The sequence below is a fragment of the Schistocerca gregaria genome, chromosome X (assembly GCF_023897955.1).
Source record: "Schistocerca gregaria isolate iqSchGreg1 chromosome X, iqSchGreg1.2, whole genome shotgun sequence".
In the NCBI taxonomy this organism is placed as follows: domain Eukaryota; kingdom Metazoa; phylum Arthropoda; class Insecta; order Orthoptera; family Acrididae; genus Schistocerca; species Schistocerca gregaria.
The window spans coordinates 560,047,499-560,071,381 of NC_064931.1; the positions used below are offsets into that span (position 1 = coordinate 560,047,499).

The following is a 23,883-nucleotide window of genomic DNA, read 5'->3' on the forward strand; positions in this document are numbered from 1 at the left end:
AAAACCAAGTTTGGGGTGGAGAGGTACTAGCAAGAGAGGAATTTGTAAACATTTGTAGTGTATGTCTTAACCACATCAAGATAATGTAACTATTTATACTGAGTTATTTATGTTCCTCTTCATTTTATGAAATCTGTGGCTCATGAACTACCATGTTTTAAGCTAAATTGTGTGTGTGTGTGTGTGTGTGTGTGGGGGGGGGGGGGGGGGGTGGCGGCAGAGAATGAGGGAGTGTATGCACATCATCTGTTATCAATTCACAATTTTTAAAGCACATTTAGTCCTTTCAGGTATGCTATGTACAGCCCGTGCATGAAGTGCTCAAAACCTTAACTATAACAAAGACGGTTTCATAAAGCAGTTTATTATATGCACAGTCAAAGAATGAATGAATGAATGAATGAATGAATGAATTGGTAGTTGTTTGCGAACACTACTTTACATCTGGTGTTACTTATTATTAGTGTTCAAAGATGTAAATATTTTTGTTCTTACATTGCACTTTTGATAAGAAAGTCAATAAAATGGTAAGTGCACCAATTACAATTTCATGTGGGAAATTTTTACTGCATGACAAGACACTGTGAATGTTTTAAATAAAATTTGGAGTTTTAAAATCTTCACTGAACCATACCACTGAGTTTGCTCTGGGAACATAAACATAATATCAGACACGGAAATGAAGAGCTATAGATTTACTAACTAACTGTGTTTCAAAACCCTAGTTCTGAAATTACCTATAATGCTCACTGTCATAAGAAACTGGGTATCATGACATTTTACAGTGTAGCACATCATTTTCAATTTGTTCCAAATGAATGCACATATTTGAAAATTAAATAATGTGAAATTCAAACTGAATTATACCTGTTCACATGCACGTTGCCACCCCCCCCCCCCCCCCCCCCACATGCACACACACGAAAACAGACTGTCTATTCCACAGCCCCCAAACACGTAAAGTGATATTTAATGAGAAATGTTGATTGTTACTTCAAAATGGTACAGAATTAAACAATACACTAACTGTTTGCAAAGAAAAAATGCAACCATGAAAGGTTTTTGCTGTACATAGATGTAAACAAAGTAATGACCAAGTAAATAGTTTTTAAGCATTTGCTATGCTCCACATGAAAATTATCATAACCATAGCCAGTGTTTGCTGAGTAAGAATTCAGGAAGTACATTTTTGCAGCATAAATGTCTCTTATATTTTCAAAAATTAGCCATTATTACATACATTTTCTTCTGTGATAGGACCTGCCTCATTGAACAGTCACAAACAATACATAACATCACAAGGAATATACAACAGAGCTCAAAATAATGCCAAGTAAAATACCCAAAATGCAAAGAAACAAACAACATTGTAACCTGTGCAGTATATGTTTGTGCTCTAATTAATTAATATTTCAAATAATTAACACAAACATAACAGCTTGCCATCTCTGACTTTTTTTACTTGTATCAGCTTGTTCAAGTTTAATAAATCATCTCTCACTTCCCTGACCAAGCAATTCTTGGCTTTCAAAGCCAAGATACTTTAGTTACTGTTTCATTCAGCCATAGTTCTCACTAGAGTTACAAACAAGATTGATTACTCCATTAAACACTTCATTTTTGCACAAAGTCTGCTCAAGTGCTGGAAGTGAGAGAATGTTAAACAAAAATGTCCACCACTTAATTACTTACAAAATTATCGAAGACATAGTTATACCCATGAGTTGTTATTTACAATTTTGATTAAGGAAATGGCAAAATCATGACACCTTATTTGAGAGACTATACATGAAGATGGTTTTAAAGCAGTGATAGCTTCTGCATGATCTGGAAAAGATACCAGCTGTTTACAGTGAAGTGTGTAACATGAACACACAACATTGAAATTGGAGGGCTACATTAAATGTTGATGCTGCAGATGAATACAAAAATCACTTTACAGACATTTAGCAATTTCTTTGAAGAGCCTGAGCAATACAGTTTATACACTAATATCTTTCCGTGCACCACAGGCAAGGTTCCAGCAACTACAGTACTTTAAACGATACTATTCCTCTGAACCAAACAACCTTCTTTGAAGTCAAGCACTTTGGGCTGAATGTGTGACTCTTCACAGAATGTTTCTTCCTAATGAAATCACTTTCAGAACCTTTGATGTCACTTTGGTTTTAAGTGGTTCAATACATCTGCAATCTCTTGTAGGTAAATATAAAAGTAAAAGTTATTGATGATGAACCATCAAAAAATTCTTAATTAAATGTCCAAAACTGATTTCACTTTATAAAAGTAGCAATACTGGGTACACACCGCCAGTGCAATTCAATATGAATCATAGAACAATGTTAAGTGTAATATGGTATATATTGGAACAATGGCCCAGGTATTGACTGAAGTGAGGGATTTCCTTTTATATTGAAAGCATTAGGGTCATTAGGCTCAAATTGATTTTATACATATTCTTTTAATTGGAGAGGTTAAAGTGCATTGATGAAATATTTGTATAACTAACCTCCAGACTTTGTAATCACTTAAAAGTATGGATAAGTTACTTTGGTGACAGCTAATTGTAAAAAAAAAAAAAAAAAAAAAAAAAAAAAAAAAAAAAAAAAATAATCACCTACAGTATCCATAGTGACTTAGATCATAACTACAGTTAAGTAATCATGATCAACAATTGGAAAGATATGAAATTATTGTGCTAGGAAAGGATGATATGCTAATTCTTAGAAATGTAAGAAACTACTGTGAATGGACAGTCCCAGATCTTGTTTTATTTAAAACATAATTATCTACCACAGCTACTGGCACAGGAGATCTCAGGAAAGCACACACATATTTATAACTAAGATATGGGGTAGATACAAAGAATGACAGTTACACTCTTTCTGTTAGCTGAAAGTAGAACTGAATGGTCAGGTTCACTGTTCACAATAAACTCCCAAGTAAAAACTTTGGAAACAACAGTCACGTAGGTTCAAATGATCATGTTTATTTGAAGCTGATAGTGTCATCTGGGAATTCTTAAATTATGGTAAAGTACTACCAGTTTTAGAATGGCTATCGATTAAAGTAAGTATAGCAATAGCAATAGCAAGCAAGGCAAACAGAAGACCTGGAATCACTTATCTATACTACACTCTGTAGTACAGGGATACACAATGGATTTCACTAGTAATGTATTGCATAACTAATGTTGACATTGTTTGCAAATGCTGCCATTGTGAGCATACTGTTAGTTTGGTGGAAAAGGGAAGAAGATCAATAATGATTGCCAGGATAGTGAATTACCTGTTACGTGTCTTGAACAAAGCTAATTTCCAAATGTTGCAGAGAGCACCTGCAATGAAGATACTGGAAAAATGCTGTAATTGTCTATGTGCCTTCAGGCAAATCAGTATTAAAATGCTCTGGCTTGCTTAATGAAAGCCGCAGATCTGTTAGAACTCTAATGACAAGCAAACACTTTGGTAGTTGGACATGATGCGATTTGAAAGCATTGAAAGTTTCACTTATGCAAGGTGATCCATGATTTTTCCATTTCTTTACAGCAAAAGTGAACATTTTCTTATGATAATTTCATGTATATAATAAACACATTCATATTAATGGAAAAGGTTACAAAAAACGTCAAGGAAACGCAGGAGGCTATGTAAAATAATTTGAAGTTGTTAGCCTGAATCATCTCTTAGGAAAACAAAAATAGCTCAGATTCATTTCTTACATTTTATTGAAGCAAAACAGAACCTAGATTGTGTGTTTTACCTCTCAGTTAATGACTCAAAACAATTATAATTATGACTTTATGTTTCTAAATAACTATCACAAATATTACACAAAAAAGGGAAAAAAGCATTAATTATCAATAAAATACTACTTGTTTTGCGAGTCTCATTTTCTTATGTTGCACAAACCTAGAGGCTATGTAACTTAAAATTAAAGTGGTCACAGATGAAATTTAGCTACATGAAGTAGCCCAAAAATCAGACACACAGTGTGAAGAACATACCATCATTTTCTTTGCTGAGCATTCTTCAAAATACCAAGAAAATAATTACAGCCACAGAAAATATGTTATAATTATTGACAGAACAAAGCGAAACATGCATGTCGATTTTGTAATTCACTTATACAATGGGGAAATTAATTATTTACAGGTAAATACAAAAAGGTTTGATCTGTATACAAATAAATGTCTGAACGTAAAAAGAGTTCAAACAAAATTACCAGCACAGTTGCAATAATTAGATTCAGGTTTTATTATATAATTTCGTTTTGTGTGAAGAGCAATTTGACTGTGGTATAGCAAATCAAACTGCTAGGTTACTAAGTACAATCTGTACCACAACAAACATCACAATATAACACCAGTTACCAAATTACAAAATACAATATGCAAACAAAGTCGAACGTATGTGGTAACAGAAAGGACGAAAGTCACAGGAAGATGTCACAGTTTAGACAATTATAAAAATAAACCTCACGTTGCACAAATCACTTTAACTATAAAAGACAGTAATCACTCTCTCACAGTTATGACTATACTGTTTAACAACCTTAACGCATAAGCTGTAAATAAAATGTCACTAGAAACAGTGCAAAAGTATTTTATAACACAATTATATCAACATATAGAAATTACTTAATTTATTAAAGTTCCACATTAACTCAAACAGTTGCTTTGTACATTGAATAACAGAACAGGTATCTGAAACTGCCTGCAGTTGCAGAGAGAGGTGTAAAACTTAGTTTTACAAATCTGTGAAATTCTTCAATGTGTACAAATATTTAATTTAATTTTGAGGGCCTTAATTAACATACGGTACAAAGTAAAAACAGATATTTAGAAGAACTGAAAAGAATGACAACATTTCAAGAATCTTATTTTCACAAGGAACAGAGCCCAATAAGATCATGAATTTCCTGCTAACGAACAAATTCACAGTCTTTCTTATGTCTCTTACAGTATGTACCAAAAAATAGAGTGTTGCAATTTTGATATCAGAAACAAATCCATTCTGTCATTACTTACAAAGCATTACAATGAAGCACCAACAAGTCATTACAGCACTGTATCAAATAAAATTAAATATCCTTTTACACTGTTTCTTTGTGACATGTACAATTCTTGATGTTCGATTAACACTGGTACACTTTCTTAATATCTACTTCTGTCAGATAACTTGCACTGCTAATTAACATATCACTTTCAAAATATCTGAGCAAAATAAAATTTAATAACTTAAGGAAAAAGTATATGCCTCTTCAAAGTATCTGAGCAAAAGAAAATTTATAACTGAAGAAAATATGCCAAAAAACAAATGGAACAGTTGCAGTTACCCATTTATTTCATTCGGAACAGAATAAATGTACATAGATTAATAAGGCACTTCACCAAGTGATCTGGCAAAGCAAGAGTTGTTCTTTGGTAAACTATTTTGAAATTTTAACATTCTTGGTAAGAAAAATATAGAAAGAAAAGAAACAATTGGACAATGTGGTACCATGCCACAGAAACAAGATGGTGTATCAAGAAAACTTCTGTTTGTCACACACACACACACACACACACACACACACACACACACACACACACACACACACACACACACACACAGAGAGAGAGAGAGAGAGAGAGAGAGAGAGAGAGAGAGAGAGAGAGAGAGAGAGAGAGAGAGAGAGAGAGGGGGGGGGGGGAGAATTTCATTTTTTACTTTTGTAAAGGTCACAAAAGTTATCAAAATCAATCACAGGAGCTATTATGTTACTTTTTCAATTTCTCAACTTTCTCCCAAAAACAGTCTTTTCTTAGAGAGTACATGAAAGCCAACACACAATTCTTTTAAACTCTGGAAACATTATTGCTTTTTTTAAAAATATGTAATGATATATTAGTGCATTTTGATCTCACACACAGTCTTGGTAATCCTGAGCAGCACACAAGCATAAATACTGTAAAACAAAAATCATAATCCAGTTCCTAGATATATGCAAGCAGCTACCAAAGCAGCACCTCAAATGGCATGCACTTCGTTGTACTCACAGCCCATTTTCAACCTAAAACAGCAAATGGGTATAAATGAGAATAATTTACTTTGACTAAATGGAAGAATAACATTAAAAACAATTTCTTAACACTGAGGTGGACAATCAACAGAACATTGGGTGATGTGTGTTTTCTAAAGAAACTATACTGAATGACACTGTGTTGTTTTGTGTAAGTTGATTTTTGTTTAAATGGTGGCAGGATGTGTCCTCTGACACTGTCAAACAAAAATTAAACACAAGAAATACCTATGACTGACTGAATGTGTAACAGTCAATGATATAAAAGCTACTTACTTTCAACTCTTTGAAACCTCATGCAGTGGTGATTTGCTGCTGTGATTTCTTGTGACATGTCGGTGCCCAAACCCAGGTGGTGGTGGAGGTACAGGCTGCGACATGGAGCTCCAGTCCGAAGGGGCTGGAGGCAGAGGCGGAGGTGGAGGAGCAGAAGTATAGACAGGAACATTCTGCACCCATGATTGACCATGATTTGAACTGCCTGGCCGTGATGATGTTACTATTGCAGGGTCTAGAGCATCCCAATCTGATCCCGTCCACCCTAAAAAACACCAGGAATGTGCATTTACCTGTTTAGCAAGTTCTAAACAATTTATATTGGAGTATGACTGTGGAGCTTTTAGAGGTAGCAAGCAATAATAAAAAAGTTCTTGGGGCATAAACCACATTAAATTGAAGTTAAAAATTGAGCTTATGAGGATAATAGCCATTTTTTCTCACCATCATATAAAATCAAACTGTCCCCTCTAATATTCACACTGGCTTTTGATATCATGTGTGGCTTTCACAAAATGTTTGGAAAGTGGCCAATCAGTAATCATCAATTGTGTTCACATCTGGCTTGAGGGAATTGATATTTACGTCAAGGTGGGAGCAGGGAGGCTTGTAATTATGCTACTGCATCTACGTTGTCCTCTATTTCAATGTTCAACGGCCTTTTGGAGTGAGGAATTTGAGTAAGCAAAGACACATGTGTCTTACAAATATATATCACACACACAAAATGGCTGTATCCCAAGTTTGACGATGACAGGATCTATGCAGTAGAATAACAGCAGAGAAGTCAACGTCAACACCTGAAGTGTTTGTGGTGGCTAGACTCCAACCTTAACTTCATGTAAGTGACCACAGTTGGGCAGAGACATAACAGTCCATTTCTGGGAAACATTTTGACTGGCTATTGCAGAAAACCTACAAGTAACAGCAGAAGTTCTTTCAAATATAAGGTAGTCAAATAAAGTGGACATATTTTTAGCTCTCGACAATGGTGAACATGGATATGATACCCAGAAATTTGAGTTTTAACTTTTTAGTAAAGTTGTCAGTGCATTAAGTCAAAGGAAACCAACAATTTACAATTATTTACATAATCAGATATTTTCTGTACAAATTACAAAGGCAAATGTATGAAATAACAAATGCAAAAAATTATTTTAACTGTCCAATACACAAACAACACTGGAAAATAAAGGTTTTTCCCTTCTCACAAAATCAAATGGCTACCCACAGCTGTAGATACTTAATATTCCATGTGACTGCATCACAGTGTTTCACGTTGTTATTTAACAGTTTCTCTTTAATCAAATGAAAATTTAATGTGTTATGGAGTACATGCAAGACTTTTCAGCAAACATAAATTTTGAACACTCTTAGTGTGTGTTGTCATTCTCTACATCTTCATTGACACACAAGTCGCTGAAGTGCCGTCAAATAGAAAGAGATGCATCAGGTGGCCAAACAATCCCAGATGGGGTCTCCTAGCGAATAATGGCATACAATAATTTCATTTTTTTGTAGCTATGTAATTTAAATCAAAATTATTGTCTTTCCTCATTGAAATTTGGGATTGTTTCTCAATAGTCAAGTGGATGTCAGACTACAAATCCAAAGATTCAGTGCTATACCCATGGTCAGTCAAAGGAATTTTTTTATCCGTCACTTCACAATACTTTCGTATCTGGCAATGATTTGTATGTGTGGAAAAAGTCACTAGCGTTCAGATTCAGTGTGCATCACTAACTGGATATGTCAATACAAAGGTCATAGAAAGACAAGTACACACACCATTCCTTCCATGGACCTGTGCCCAACAAAACTGTGGCATTACAACCAGTCTTCAAGCTGAGGACAGTATTACTTACTGCAGTTTAAAAGAGTGTATACAAAGTATATCTACATTTTCCTTTTCTCTAAATAGGGTGTTTATGCATAATTGTATATACAGGGTGTTTCAATATGTTTGTCTCTCTAAGTTACAAAATAACTGAATGGATTATTTATTTAGAAAGGTAAACATAAGAAATGTTACTTTTTCTGCAGGGTTGTGAACATAGTTTATTTAGTTATTTCCTGAGAGGTATAACAATGAGTAATAAATTTTTAAATAAAACATTATTTTCTTCTATAACATAGCTGATGTATTTAAATCAACTGTGCATCAATCAGTTTAAATCATATTTCTGTCAGTTTTAGTTACAGAGATGGAAACATTTAAAGTTTTAGGAGGGGATGTAAAATGCTGTACACAACTGAGTGTGTTCCAGTGGCGGACTGTTCATTTAACTGAAGTGTTCAAATGGATGCCCAATTTTCTTGAATGCACAACTCAATGTGCTTTCTAAAATACCTGTGGACAAGATGTGCAGAACTTGCCAGCATCATAGAACAACAAGTTTCCTGGATGTGCTGTTTTAAGTCATCTGGGATTGTGGTTTCGGTGACAAAAATGATTTTTTAGATATCCCAACAAAGAAAAATCTTGTGGTGTTAAGTCATGCAACCTTGTGGTCTATTCCTAGGGAGTACTTATGTCCTAACCATTTTCCAGGAAATATTTGATCAGTTTTTGTGCAACATCATCCATAGAATCAACTAGGTGAGCATTGTGTTGAATCTACATGTTGCCTCCAATGTCTAAATTTTCAACATGAGCATCTAAATTGTTGATGGCAAAAGCTTGATATAGCTCACCTCTCAGGGTACGCTTGAAGGAGCTGATGATTTCATCTCTAAGAATTCCATACCACAAATTAATAGACCACCTTCTCTTATCAGCAACATGACAAACCCACCTACGGTTTTCTGTGCCTCACATTAGCATATATGATGATGATTCAGCACACAATAATTCATGAACGTAGGTTTCCTCAAAGGACACTATACTTCATGAAGCTTCTAGAGTGAAATTATTCATGGTTCCAGAATGAAATTTTCACTCTGCACCAGAGTGTGCACTGCTATCAAACTTCCTGGCAGATTAAAACTGTGTACTGGTCTGAGAGCACTTCTCCACAAAAGGTCGAGGTCCCCGGTTTGAGTCTTGGTCTGGCACACAGTTTTAATCTGCCCGGAAGTTTCATATTCATGGCTTATTCACAGAGAGAAACTGATTGAACTGATTTTCGTTCACCTCCTGTCTCAGTGACAGGTGGTAGGGATGTAACTTAGAACCATATAATAACTGCCACACAGAAGTTGGGCTGATACCAGTGGCTGCAGCAACTTCTCATAAGCTGAAATGAAGACTGTATTGTACTGCAGTTAAATAAACATTTTGATATCCTCACTTCTTGCTGCTCTTTGTCTGCTAGCCTCTTACATTCTCAAACTACTTGTACACTTATTAGTAGACATTACATATACATCTACATCTACACCGATACTCTGCAAATCACATTTAAGTGCCTGGCAGAAGGTTCAAACGAACCACCTTCACAATTCTCTATTATTCCAATCTTGTATAGTGCGTGGAAAGAATGAACACCTATATCTTTCCGTACAAGCTCTGATTTCCCTTCTTTTATCTTGGTGGTCGTTCCTCCCTACGTAGGTCGGTGCCAAAAAAATATTTTCGCGTTCGGAGGAGAAAGTTGGTGATTGGAATTTCGTGAGAAGATTCCGTTGCAACATAAAACGCCTTTCTTTTAATGATGTTCAGCCCAAATCCTGTATCATTTCTGTGACTCTCTCTTGCACATTTTGCGATAATACAAAACGTGCTGCCTTTCTTTGAACTTTTTCGATGTACTCCATCAGTCCTATCTGGAAAGTATCCCATGCCGCGCAGCAGTATTCTAAAAGAAGACGGACAAGTTTAGTGTAGGCAGTCTCCTTAGTAGGTCTGTTACATTTTCTAAGTGTCCTGCCAATAAAATGCAGTCTTTGGTTAGCCTCCCGCACAACATTTTCTATGTGTTCTTTCCAATTTAAGTTGTTCGTAATTGTAGTACCTAGGTATTTAGTTGAATTTACGGCTTTTAAATTAGACTGATTTATAGTGTAACTGAAGTTTAAAGAGTTCCTTTTAGCACTCATGTGGATGACCTCACACTTTTCGTTATTTAGAGTCAACTGCCACTTTTCACACCATTCGGATATTTTTTTAATATGGGATACATCCACCCTTCACTGTTATGTTGGCTTTAAGTCTGTTGGGGAGGAATGGCAGCCCACTGTTCCTCAAGAGCCAAAACCAGAGTAGGTAGTGAGGCTGGATGCTGCGGTCTGGAACTAAGTCAACATTCCAACTCATCCCAAAGGTGTTCCAACAGAGTTCAGGTTGGGGCTCTGGGCAGGCCAGTCCATTTCAGGAATGTTACTGCCCACAAACCATTGCTTCACAAATGCTGCTTCACGAAAGGGTGTCATAAAAATACAATCACCATCTTCATATAGTTTCTCTACTGTACACAGTACACAATGCAGTAAATCGCATTCACACCCTTCCACATTTAGCATTTCATAAGTGCAATGAGGAAACCACACCATAACCACCACAGCAGCGCCATACCAAACCACTACCTCTTCTGTTCTTCACTGTTTACACATGATGTCATGTAACATTGTTAAGGCATTTTCCAAACTCAAAGCCTTCCATCAGATTACCACAGTGTATAGCATAATTCATCACTCCACATAACTCATTTGCAGTCATGTACTGTTTACTGGCATCACTATGTACACTACCTCAAACGTTGCTTAGTGTTGGCTACAGGAATGTGTGGATCACAAGGGCCAGCTAGACTATTTTTAACCACCTATGCAGAGTCACTGTGCTAGCTGGGCTGCTGGTATCACTTTGGAACTGAAAAATATTCCTTTTGTTGATTATATGCAATTTTTTAATACCAGCCTCTGCAATACTCGACAATACCTGGCCGGCAATACATGAGGTTTGTCTGGGTTTGCTTTAGCTATGGTTCGTCCTTCATGTTTTTAGCTCACAATCAGATCACAAACAGTTGAGTTTGGCTGCTTTTGAAGGGTTGAAATTTGCCTATTGGATTTAGTACATAGGTAAAATAGAATGACTAATCCACGTTCGAAGTCTCTGAGCTCTCCTGGCTGACCCACTCTGCTGCTGCTGCTGCTGCTGCTGCTGCAGCTGCGGGTCTACTGACACGATACTCCTGTCTGCCTTTTATACTGGTGGGTTCATCTCTCATGACATCTAGTCAATACATAGGTGTGTCCAGATATTTTTTATCAGGTAGTGTGTTTTCATAATTCTGCAGAAAGAGTAACATTTCTTACATTCACCTTGTCCACTTATTATTTTGTAAGTTACAGAGAAATGTATTTCTAAAACAGTCTGCACATGGAATTATGAAACCTTTCACATAGCATGTCCCACCTCTACTAATTTGACATAGTATCTTATCTCACCAATTCATATTGGTCATCTCTTGAATTTTGGCTGTTAAATACATATTCTACTTCATTATACATAAAAAAAACTTCTCTGTTGTTTGAAAATAGTTTTGAAGAAGAAAATTACAAAATGTGCGTAAGAGTTATTGGAGTAATGGCACTCTATTCAAATTTCACAGGAAAATTATGATGCTACTGAAGGTTTTACACTAGCTGTCATTGGGTGAAAGCTAAAATACTTTTTAGGGCAATATTTAAATGTAAAACAATACAGGTACAAATGAAGAAACAAAACAAGGAATGTTGAAGAGATCTGGAAAAGTAAAAAATACAAAAGCACTAACAAACAATACAGAATGACAAATTTTTTCTGAAGGTCCATGACAGAATTGTATCACTTTACATTTGAAGGCCCTTTTTAGGTTCTCCACACTGAATTACTCTGCAACAGTATTTAAGCACTTGTGTGACCTCCTCATACAGCGAATTGGACAGCGGGCTAGCTTCCAGGACAGGAAGGTGAGCCAGACCCGTACTGAATCCACAGTGCAGATTAGCGACCATGGCTGGGGCACTGGCCAGTGTGGTTTTTGGGCAGCTTTCCATGGTCATTTACATAAGTATTGGGCTGGTCTCCACTTTCCGCCTCAGAAAATATGAAACACAAACAGCTAAAACATAATCAAATGAAGTTCACACAGCTGGCACACATGACTTCCCTCCCTTAGGTAACTGATGACTGCAATAACAGAAAGATCATCCAGCCGCAAAGTTTAAAAATGTATTTGTCAAAACTCTAGTATAGTAGAGCCTTGACTAGGTAAAAAAGAAGTTGTATTTGAACTCTTGTGTAGTGAGTGCACTAGCAGTGATGGTCTACATTGCTGAGTGACAATATCTGTTCAATCAACTGCAGTAGAATTACAAATGTCTGCAGATACACAATAATAAGCAAAGTAAAATCATAACAACAATGCTAGGTGCAACAATGCTTGTCCTTTGATGGTCTGTAGAATCCGGAAGAAGTTCCATTTAAAACAAAATGTCTCATGGTGTAACAGTGGATGATGTAAATATGTAATTTTAGCCATTATTGCAGTTTACTAGGGCCACTGGCAAGTCATAATACTCATATACCAACTTCTGGCTAATACAGTGGCTGCTATTGGCTGATCTGTATCGATTAACACAGTAAACAGATACTTTATGGGTGTGGAAACCAGAATTAAGAATTAAACAAAATAATCACCTTCGAAGCTCCTACAGGAGCCAGGCACGCAGACTAAGTTATGGGAACTGGGTTCAATCTAATATTGGAAAAAAAAGTTGTGTTTCCCACACATATTACGTCAGGGTCAATCGATATGAAGTGACCGTTTTTAACCCTTTCACGGCTACGGGCATACATGTATGCCCGGCAGTTAGAAGACCAGACGGCTACGGGCGTAGATGTATGCCCAGCCGGCGGGAAGTCCAGGCGGCTACGGGCATACATCTACGCCCGGCAGGCGGGAATACCAGACGGCTAATGGCATACCTATACGCCCGGGCTCGGGAACAGGTAAACGTTCACAATAGAGCGGCTGCTGGCTGTTGTCCACTTTTTCAGACAACACTTTCATTGTCTGGTCTTCTTTGTAAAGTGAGAAAGCACTTTAGTTTTCCCCTCCCCTGCACACTTTCTGCTTACGAGTCTAACAATCGGCCAGTCCGTTTTTCGCTTCTGGTGAGACGACAGCGTTCGCGTGTGTAGACTTTGCCATGTCGGGACACAGTTTATCGGACAAGGAAATCATGGATATCCTCATGAATAGCAGTGACGAAGATTGTAGTGATACTTCGGAGCTTTCTTCCGATGAAGAGTTGGATGCTCCTGGACTTATTGCTGAATCCTCGGTATCACGAACAGAAGATTCTTCCTCTGAAGACGGAAAAGAAGATAGAGTAAGTGAAACTTCGTCAGGAAAAAGAAAGTATGACTGGACGGAGAATCATCCTGTGACGAAACGACACCGTTTTGTGAACACATTTAGCGGGTTAAAGGTGGACTTCGAAGAGTCAGCAAGTCATTTAGATTTCTTTTTGTACTTCATGTCCATGGAATTTGTTTCTGCCATTTGTACACAGATCAATAATTATTATAAATTTATTACTGAAAAAATGACGACAGTGCCCAGTAGATTAGCACGCTGGAAGCATATAGAGCCATCAGAATTTTATTGTTTCCTAGCATGTTCTCTGCTTATGCCTAGAAGTAAAAAGTTAGAAGTGAATGAATATTGGTCGACAGATTCTTTGCTTCAGACACCAATATTTTCTAACATAATGGCCAGGGACCGGTACAAATTGATTCTGCGTTTATTGCACTTCTGTGACAATTCCACCGCGTCTCAAGATATTCTTGTAAAGATACGTCTCATTGTAGGTCACACAAGAAATAAATTCCGCGAGGCAGTAGTACCCTTTGAAAACCTAGTGATCGACGAAAGTTTGCTACTTTTCAAGGGAAGGCTCCGATTCAAGCAGTACATACCAAATAAACGTAGTCGTTTTGGCATTAAAATTTTCGTCCTTTGTGACGTAGAAACGAATTATATTCTGGATTATATTATCTACACTGGTGCTGCCACGGAAATAGAATCTGGAAATTCTGATTGGGGAAAATTAGGCGATGTTGTTGTGAGTTTGTTATTGCCATACCTCAACAAAGGTCATACCATTTATTTGGACAATTGGTACTCGAGCCCAGAATTATTTCTATGGCTCCACAAAAAATGTACAAACGCCGTCGGAACAGTACGAAAAAACAGGAAACATCTACCACCGTTACCAGACAAGCTGAAAAAAGGGGAAGTACAGTTCAAATCTTGTGGAACATTAATGGCACTAAAATGGATGGACAAGAAAGAAGTGTGGATGCTTTCGACCGTAAATGGACCAGAGTTTGTGGAGACACAGAAGAAAGAACATAGAACAGGCCAAAACAAATTGAAACCCACCTGTGTCGTCAGCTATAATAAGTCAATGGGTGCAGTGGATAAGACAGACATGCTATTATCTTCTGTACAGTGCATCCGAAAGACACTGAAGTGGTACAAGAAAGTATTCTTTCATTTGATTGACTTGTGTGTGCTGAACGCAAAAACTGTTTTTGAAATACAAAAGCAACAGAAGATACCACTAGCGAAATACCACTTGGAGCTAATCCGTCAATTGCTTGACAGATTTCATAGTCAAACGTGTAAAAGTGCGATCCCACGGACAACCAAAGAAGAAAGCCCTTTCCGACTGCAGAATAAAGAGGGACATTATCCAGGGTTCCTCGTAGCAACGGAGAAAAAGGAGATTCCCCAGAGACGCTGTGTAGTATGCACTGCTCATTCACAACGAAAAATGACACGCATAAGATGCAAAAAGTGCGATGTGGCTCTCCGCATGGTGCCATGTTTCGAAAATTACCACACGCTAAAGAAATATTAGCACGTTTTAGTAACTTTGTACGTTTCAAATAGATAAAAGTAAAAAATAAAAAAATAAAAATAAAAAGCAGATGATGATGATGAGTCCCATACTCCGTTTACCGAGCGTAGGGGAGCGACGCGGGAGACCCGCGCCGCCATACTAGGCAAGGTCCTAGTGGAGGTGGTTTGCCATTGCCTTCCTCCGACCGTAATGGGGATGATTGATGATGATGATGAAGACGACACAAACACCCAGTCATCACGAGGCAGGTGAAAAATCCCTGACCCCGCCGGGAATCGAACCCGGGACCCCGTGCTCGGGAAGCGAGAACGCTACCGCGAGACCACGAGCTGCGGACAAAAAAAAGCAGATAAAAGTAAAAAAAATGGTTTTTAACTCAGCCAGCGGCAGTCCAAAGCCTGCGTCGAAAATGAGGATGGGAAACCATTAAAGTAAACCGTACTGAACGTGACGGGCTGAAAAAGAAGACAGCGAGCTAGAAGAAGGTAGGCGTTTACTATCCAATTTCTTACTGTGGAGAATCGACTTTAGGTTTTAATTACAAACGAAGGCAAGGGCCTATCGCAAAATGAGTTATGCAGATATATTCCTTGTTTAACTTTTAGTCCGATTGCATGACAAAATTAGGTTTTAAATTTCTGTAATTATTATCTATTTAAGACCGTAGTAAGAATATTGTTCGAGATTTGGGCGTTTTCGCTACGCACAACTCTATTTAAAACTATATATCTTGAAATACATTCATGTGATGATAGTGGAATTTTAATATGTTTTAGGCACATACATCGACGGTGTAAATCTCTAGTTAGAGGATTTTGGAATTACTATTAAAAAAGTTCCTATCATTTTTCTAAACCAACCATTTTTCAGCCCATAATAAACATATAACTGAAAGTGTTGGCTATTTTCGAAGCTCTCTTTCGTTGTTATCAGAAACTATAACCAAAGTGACCATACAGAGTATAGTGTTTTTTTAAGGCGCTGCTGAACAGTGGTTCTGTGCACGCGGCAACACGCGGGAAGCCTGCGGCGGCCGTAGCCTGCAGCGGCCACAGGGCTGCGACAGCCGCCGCCGGCCAGGCGCGCAGTGCGCTCGTCCCTGTCACCCGGCCAGGCAGGCAGGACGCTCAGCCTTCCAGCCGCGAAAGGGTTAAATATTTTAATTTTTTTATATGTGATTGTCCTATATTTGAGGAGTTCAAAACAGTTTTTTTAAATAATTTATCTAGCACCTTTCCTGGATGGCAGCAATTTTTATTTGTAGGCGCGTAATGATTTTTCAGTCTGAAGACATTAGCGAAAATTTGAGTATATCTGCAATGGGTTAAGTTACAACACTGCAATTGACATGATTGTTTTTAGAAAAGTGTCCTCTACAACATTGTCTATTACACAAAATACCCTAAATTCAAAAATAAACAGTCAAAATGACCTCAAAAATGTAGTATCAAATTTTTCAAAAATCCACTTTTTAGGCCCAAAAATAACAAACAAGGAGTGAGTTATGAGAGTATTTTTTTCCTATAGTTAGATACACACTACTAGCCTCATATAGAGCAATAACTCTTACAAATGTTTCCTTAATTTTTTATGAATTTTTGAAACTTGAAAATTTTCATTTTTTAAAGTTAGGGGTTAGTTATCTCAGGTGAGACTGGATATATAAAATATGATTTTTTCACAGCTTGTACACCTATATGATAGCAATGTACTGCAAAAATTTCAACGCTCTTATCTGACTGTGAACAAAGATTTGAAGTTTTGAAAATGAGGAAATAGTTCACATTACTCTACAGCTGATCTTATGGCTGTTGCCTATTTAAATGGTTTATTGTTTTATTGTCAAAATTTAATTGTGACGCATATTTAGTTAACACTATCACCCTATATTCATTTAATTTATTTATTTTTAATATGCAATATTAAAAAATAGTAGCTTTTGCTTTGGTTCTATGGTAATAAAAATACTCATCTGCATTTAAGTTTATTGTCAATAAAGAAGTACATTACTGCTGGGTGTGGCATTGTTGTAATCAGTCTGTTCTGAAACCTCTGTTAGAGTGGATGTACATACTTCATCGAGAGTGTAAAAGGTGGTATCTGCTTTGTTCTGTGTGTAATTAGTAATTAATTTTGAGAGATTAACTGGAATGCAATAACATGGATGAACAGTGCTCTGTTTGACAGATAGCAAGTGAAGTGTATCACAAAACAGTTTATGGTTCAGTTTCAAAAACTTTGATGAAGTTAGACAAACTTTGTTTAAATTTCGAGTAATTTCTTCTGTAACATCAGTGTGCGAGTATCATGAGAAGAAATATATTCTGAGGTACAACCACATTTTTGGAAGAAAGTGCTGTGGTCCACTTGAAGTTCATAAAAAGCCTATTACTAAAGGTTTGAGGGAACTAAAACTTGAACATTTGTCCTTGTTATGTGAGAGTGAAACAGCTTCCCCAGTGATACACAATGTGATTCCTGGGAATTTCCTGTGCCCAAATTGTTACTAAAAAATATTTGTTGTGAAATCCAGAACCAGAATCCTCTAACCTTGTTAATGACATTTATATTCCTAATGAGGAAGCTGTTAGCATATTGGGTTATGCTTGTTCTAAGGTAGACCTATCTCCAGCTTTGAAAATAATAAAATTAAGTACCAGAAAAAGAAAAGCAGCTATTAAAAATAAGGCGCAACAAATTTCAGACAAAATTAGAAAAGACTGACTCATGCTTTAATAATACAGATACCAACATTATTTCTAAAGAAGAAGAAAATCTACCACCAGCATCAACTGACACTGAATATTTGAGCTTAATAGATAAATTAAAAATTAAATGTTCTGTGACATCTAAAGAGGAAAAATTTAAAATTTTGAGTTTGCTACCTTACTCATGATCAAGAGAAAAAATAGTTAATGAATTCAACATTTCTCATCATTTGGTTAAACTAACCCGAAACTTAGTGAAAGAGCAAGGCATTCTTCCAGTTTTAGGAAAGAAGAAAGGAGTAGGTATAAGTGAAGAAACAATTAAAAAGATAAAAGCAGTTTTCCAAGATGATGAAAACATTAGAATGTGCCCAGGTTGCAAAGATAGCTAAAGAGTTGTTATAAATGGAGTTAAAGAAGAAAGCAGAAATGACTAGTGCTGTCAAATTTAAATGAACTTTATGTAGCTTTCACAATTGTCATTCTGAATGCAAAATTGGAAGGTCAAAATTTTGTGACCTTCGCCCTAAGTGGTTTTATTTTGGCTGGATCCTCGGGGACAAACTCTGTATGTGTTTGTTTATATCATAATGATGTCAAACTGATGATTGTGGGTGCATTTTTACCAACCTGCTGGTCCAAGAAAATCATTCAAGAAATCTGCTAGTGACAAAGTTTGAATACCAATGAAAAATGTTTTAAGGAAACTTTCAGTGCTTGAACTTACCACAGCAACTGGGAGGTCTTATTCTATGTCACAGAAGCTGTCTGAATAAATAAGTGTTCTTAAAATTCACCACCAGGTTTAGGAACAGTCGCATCTCTAAGGATGTTAATTGAAAATATTTATTATAAGTATGTCAAGATAATATAAATGTTAATTTCACTGATGTTTAAACTTTTTGTATATAATTCAGTACCTTGCTTTAATAATAATTGATTACATCCTGCAAATATCACACATGAATAGGCAACAGCCTAAGATCAGTTGTAGAGTAATGTAAATACTCTCCTCATTTTCAAAAATTCATATCTTTGTTCACAGTCAGATATCAGTGTTGAAATTTTTACAGTACATCACTCTCATATAGGTGTACAAATTGTGCAAAAATCATATTTTTATATTGAGTCCAAACTTCACAAAAATGAAAATTTTAAAATTTTAAAAATTCATACAAAATTAAGGAAACATTTGTAAGGGTTCTTGCTCTATATGAAGCTAGTAGGGTATGATATCTAACTATAGGAAAAAAAAACAGACTTTCATAACTCAATCCTCGCTTGTTATTTTTGGGCCTAAAAAGTGGGTTTTTGTAAATTTGGATACTACATTTTTGAGGTCTTTTGACTGGTTACTTTTTAATTTAGTGTATTTTGTGTAATAGACAATGTTGTAGAGGACACTTTTCTAAAAACAATCATGTCAATTGCAGTGTTGTAACTTAACCCATTGCAGATATACCCAAATTTTCGCTAATGTCTCCAGAAAAAAAAAAAAAAATTTAAAAATGGTCAAGCAACCAACTTAATTTTTACTGGACCACTTCATTTGGATTGAACCATCACATTTGTGCTATCATCAGTGGGTCATATTTTATTCAGTGTCTAGAAGGGCACATTTTTAAGGACTTTCTTTTAAATGGTCACACACCTTGCCAGACAAAAATAGTACATCCTTTTAGAGATTTCAAATTCACTCAAGATTTATTGTTGCAACAGTGCATATCGAGAATATGAAATGATTAAATGTACAGATCAATAGCACAAGAGGTTCTGAAGTACCAGGTATCAAACTATGCTGAAAAACCCATATTAGTACACAGTGTACAGCCTCCACGGGCAGCAATGTAGGCACTGACGGGCATCCAGTTGATCATACAGATGGGGGATACTGTCCTGGGATATGTTATACCACTCCTGCTCGACCTGCTCACATAGTTCTGTAAGAGTTGTTGGCTGAGGAGTCGCATGAGTCACTTTTTGTCCCATTGTATCCCATACATGTTCTACAGGACACAAGTCTGGGGATTGTGCTGGCCACAGAAGTTGCTGCACATTCAGTTTCATGAGCAATGTGTGGGCAAGCATTATCCTGTTGGAACAACAAATGATCTTCCTGTTGCAGAAACAGCAAAAGAATGGGCCTAACAACATTCTGCACATACCAAGCACTGTAGCGTCCCCTCCAGAACCACCAAAGTTGAAAGAGAGTTGTAGCAACACACCTCAGACCATAAGGCCTGGATGAATGTACTCTAAACAGACAGCGCTCGCCGGGTCTATGTCGCACAGCAAACACCCGTCCAGGCAGAAACTGCTTTCATTGCTGAAGACACGGGTGTGCCATTCAGCCTTCTAAATGATCCTCTGACAGCACCAGTTAGTCCATGTGCATCGATGCTCTGGAGTAGTGGAAGATTGGCTAGAGATGTGCATGCCCATAATCGCACGAGTAATAACCGGTTCACAACAGTTCATGTTGGCACATCTGGGCTCACAAACCCTCTTATCTGAACTGTGAATCTGTACAACCTGCCACAGCTGCCCTTACAATACGAAGATCCTGATGGGCGTCTGTGCTGCATGGGTGTACAGAACCTCGTCTATGGTTGAAAAAATGTTCATGTGATCAATGATACCAGCAGTGTTGCACAACTGACGCAGCACATCCAGCTTGTGTGGCAATTCTCTGACAGGACCACCCTGCCACTTGGAAGGCCACAATTTGACCCTTTTCAAACTCTCTCAGTTTGCTGTAGGAAACGTGTGTGTGTGTGTGTGTGTGTGTGTGTGTGTGTGTGTGTGTGTGTGTGTGTGTGTGTGTGTGTGTGGCATGGTTGCCTGCTTGCTTCTTAGATTTGCATCATCCTAAGCCTTCTGACAGAGCACTTGCTATTGAAGGGTAGACATAAACAGTGTTCTGGTAGCTATGCCACTACACTATCTGTTGGCGGATGATGCAGAAACCCTTGTCAGTGCATCTACTATCCCCCCAGGAGGCATACGCCATCATCGTACCAAAATCGATCTTGTCTTCCCAGGCACGATTTTTTTTTCAGGCAGTGTAGTTTTTCTCATTGTTCTAGTCTTCATACATATGCTCTTCTCTAGCACACAGTGTCCCAGAAACATGACAGATTATTTTAGTGAACACACTCAAAACCAGAGCTGATTCATGGTCATGTCGATTCCACAGTACTCTGATGGACTGTGGGGCCTCTATTTAACAAATAGCATTAGCATTTTTTAACGTGGCTTTAGTTCCACATAATATATGTGGATAATATTTAATGACAGTTATTTTACTACACTAAAAGGTAACTTTGATTTTTTTAAAGCGTTATCTGACCAACACAATAAATATAACGAAGACATTTAAAACCCAAAAATCTCAACTGACTTTATTAATTCCTTTCATGTAGCAAGGAAAAACCTAAGTAAGTTAAATTTCACCATGTGTTTCATGTTCCTCCCTAATTAGGAAATGTTACCCCTCTAATGTGGTTATACAGTAACCCGTAAGGTGTCAGGATTGTCAGATCACAAAGGCCAGTGGTATCTCAAGTTGACCACAGCTCAGTCTGCCACAGAGTGGTTTTCTGGTGATTACCTGCACACACATGCTGATCAACCAGAACATTATGACCACCAACCTACTACTGATATAAACCCACTCAGGTGATAGCAGCATCACCTACTAGTCACACACAACACACAATGCATGTAATATCACTGAGCACGTTGTCCTTTTGTAAAATTGGGAAGGCACGTGATCTATCCGAGTTTGACAGAGAGCACATTGTGATGGCCCAGAGACTCAGCACGAGCAGTTTGGAAACTGTATGACCTGTCAGGTGTTCTAGGAGTGCTGTGGTGAGTGTCTTCAACATGTGGTGAAACCATGATTTTAATCATACCAAACATTTTCAGCACTGTGTTTATCAATATACAACATTTCTGTAAATGCTGAAGAAAACTACCGTTTTTGCTCACCCCTTTTTTCAGTTTTATCAGCACTGACAACCTGCCAAAAATTTTTTTTCAGCATGCCTTTCAGGAACAATAATTATCTACATCATAAAACTGAAACAATAATTTATGGCGACTACCTGTTACTTCAACTTACACTATGTATACACAGAAAAAGGCCTACAGACAAGGGAATTCTTACTTCCATTTTCTCCAAGTGTGAAGAGTAAAGTAACCAATGTTGCATGTTTATACAATTGCTGGAATTACTGGCAGGCAAAAACAGTCACTGTAGGTGCTAATTTGTCCAGATTGGATCAGAGAAATATCACTAAGTGAGAAAGAATATCACTAAGTGAGAAAGAATATCACTAAGTGAGAAAGAATATCACTAACCTTAATTCAAATGAATAGTTGTCAGACTTAAGGATTATTCTGGTAGGTTTTTTTTTTTTTTTCACTTAGTGGCCTATCATTTGACATGTGGGGGGAATCGTAAATGGTTTTTAAGTGAGCTTACTTAAGAGTGTCAAGCGAACTTTCTCTGTCAACAATATTGTGATTCAAAAGACAATAATGCACTGTAGACCAGACTGGAAAAGAAAATGTTAATAAAATTCTTGTGACAATTTGTTACACATACCATGTTGTTTAACAAAGTAGAACTACAACAAATGTATTCTTCAAATGTTAAAACAATACACACAATTTGGTGTATATGATTTGTTACTTCCAGAGCTTTAAAAATACTGTATAATCATGCACACACACGATCCAAAATAATAGTATATCCAATTCAGAACTACTACCGCCTAATTCTTCCCTATAAAAAAGGTTAGTGAGATTGCAGGGCCCAACCTATAGCTCGTGTTACATTTCCATTAAGTTCTCTATTTCAGCTTGTGTGTAATGTCCACTAAAACAACATGTATTCATGTTTCTATTCCTGTATATGCACAGGAGGAAAAATGTGGACAAGAGAAACTATTAGAAGTTATATGACCATTTAATATGTGTCCTACGAATCCTAACCTTCAAGACATTAAGACTAGAATAAAACGTGACCCACTGATTAAGACACACTGTGCAGACACATGTTTTGTTGTTCACATAATCAAGCAGAAGCCAATACCCATAAGTGAATGAACCATGTAGGGTTGAGAAGTATGTGTTTATATGTAAACTGGTCCCAAGAGCAATGGCTGTGAAGTCTCCACAAATATTTTGGTATATATGTGGTGTAGAATTACAACATAAAAATTAGAATCAAGTTAGGAGCAAAAAACAACAGGATATTCTGCTGTTAAATAACAGTTCTGAGAGCGATGCAGTTTAGTAAGAAATGCAATTATATCAAATTTTGTACAGTTGAGTGTTCAATAAAATAAAGTGACAAAAGACACAACGGAAATAGACCCACTGAGAAATTAGTTTGGCAAAGAGGACATAGTGATGATAGAATGTGATGCTGGAAATGGTCAGGATATGGATATATTGGAGAAAGCCAACCTATGAGAGTTTAAATTATGGTTTCAACTTAACACTAAATCCACAAGCAGGTCCACTGGACATTTCCACACTTCTGTGTTTATAACACAGTTCCCATTAATAAATCAGTGTCATTGCAAAATTTGCACTATGTGTCCCGCAATCATCACAAGTTTCAAGCACACAAATAAAGAATGTACATGATGATAAACTATGTAGGAAAGAACTGTCATCAAACTGATAGCCTGCTTTTTCAGGACAATAATTCAAGCATGTCAGAGCCAAAAGACAACTATATAAAATAAGAAAGGCAATGTTGTGTGTGTCCAATAGGAAGGAAGGAAGATTAGAATTTAACATCCCACTGGTGATGTCATTACAGATGGAGCACTACCTCAGATTGGACAAGGATGGAGAAAAAAACTGATAGCACATTTTTCAAAGGAACCATTTCAATGTTCGCCTTAAATGATTTGGGGAAGCCATAGAAAATGCAAATCAGGATGGGTGGACCAAGATTTTA

The 23,883-nt window shown here is 37.0% G+C and overlaps 1 protein-coding gene across 5 annotated transcripts in view; it reads right to left on the reverse strand.

Moving 5' to 3' along the window:
- Positions 1 to 540: 540 nt before the first annotated feature.
- Positions 541 to 23,883, reverse strand: part of LOC126297449 (alpha-protein kinase 1-like) — a 188,400-nt gene continuing 165,057 nt past the window's right edge. For all 5 annotated transcript variants that reach the window (XM_049988303.1, XM_049988305.1, XM_049988306.1 and 2 more), the window contains 2 exons: positions 6,340 to 6,604; positions 541 to 6,054 (listed from right to left, as the gene is read on the reverse strand). In XM_049988303.1, the coding sequence (XP_049844260.1) occupies positions 6,342 to 6,604 (263 nt within the window). In that variant the 3' untranslated portion in view covers positions 541 to 6,054; positions 6,340 to 6,341. The remainder of the gene's footprint in view (positions 6,055 to 6,339; positions 6,605 to 23,883) is intronic.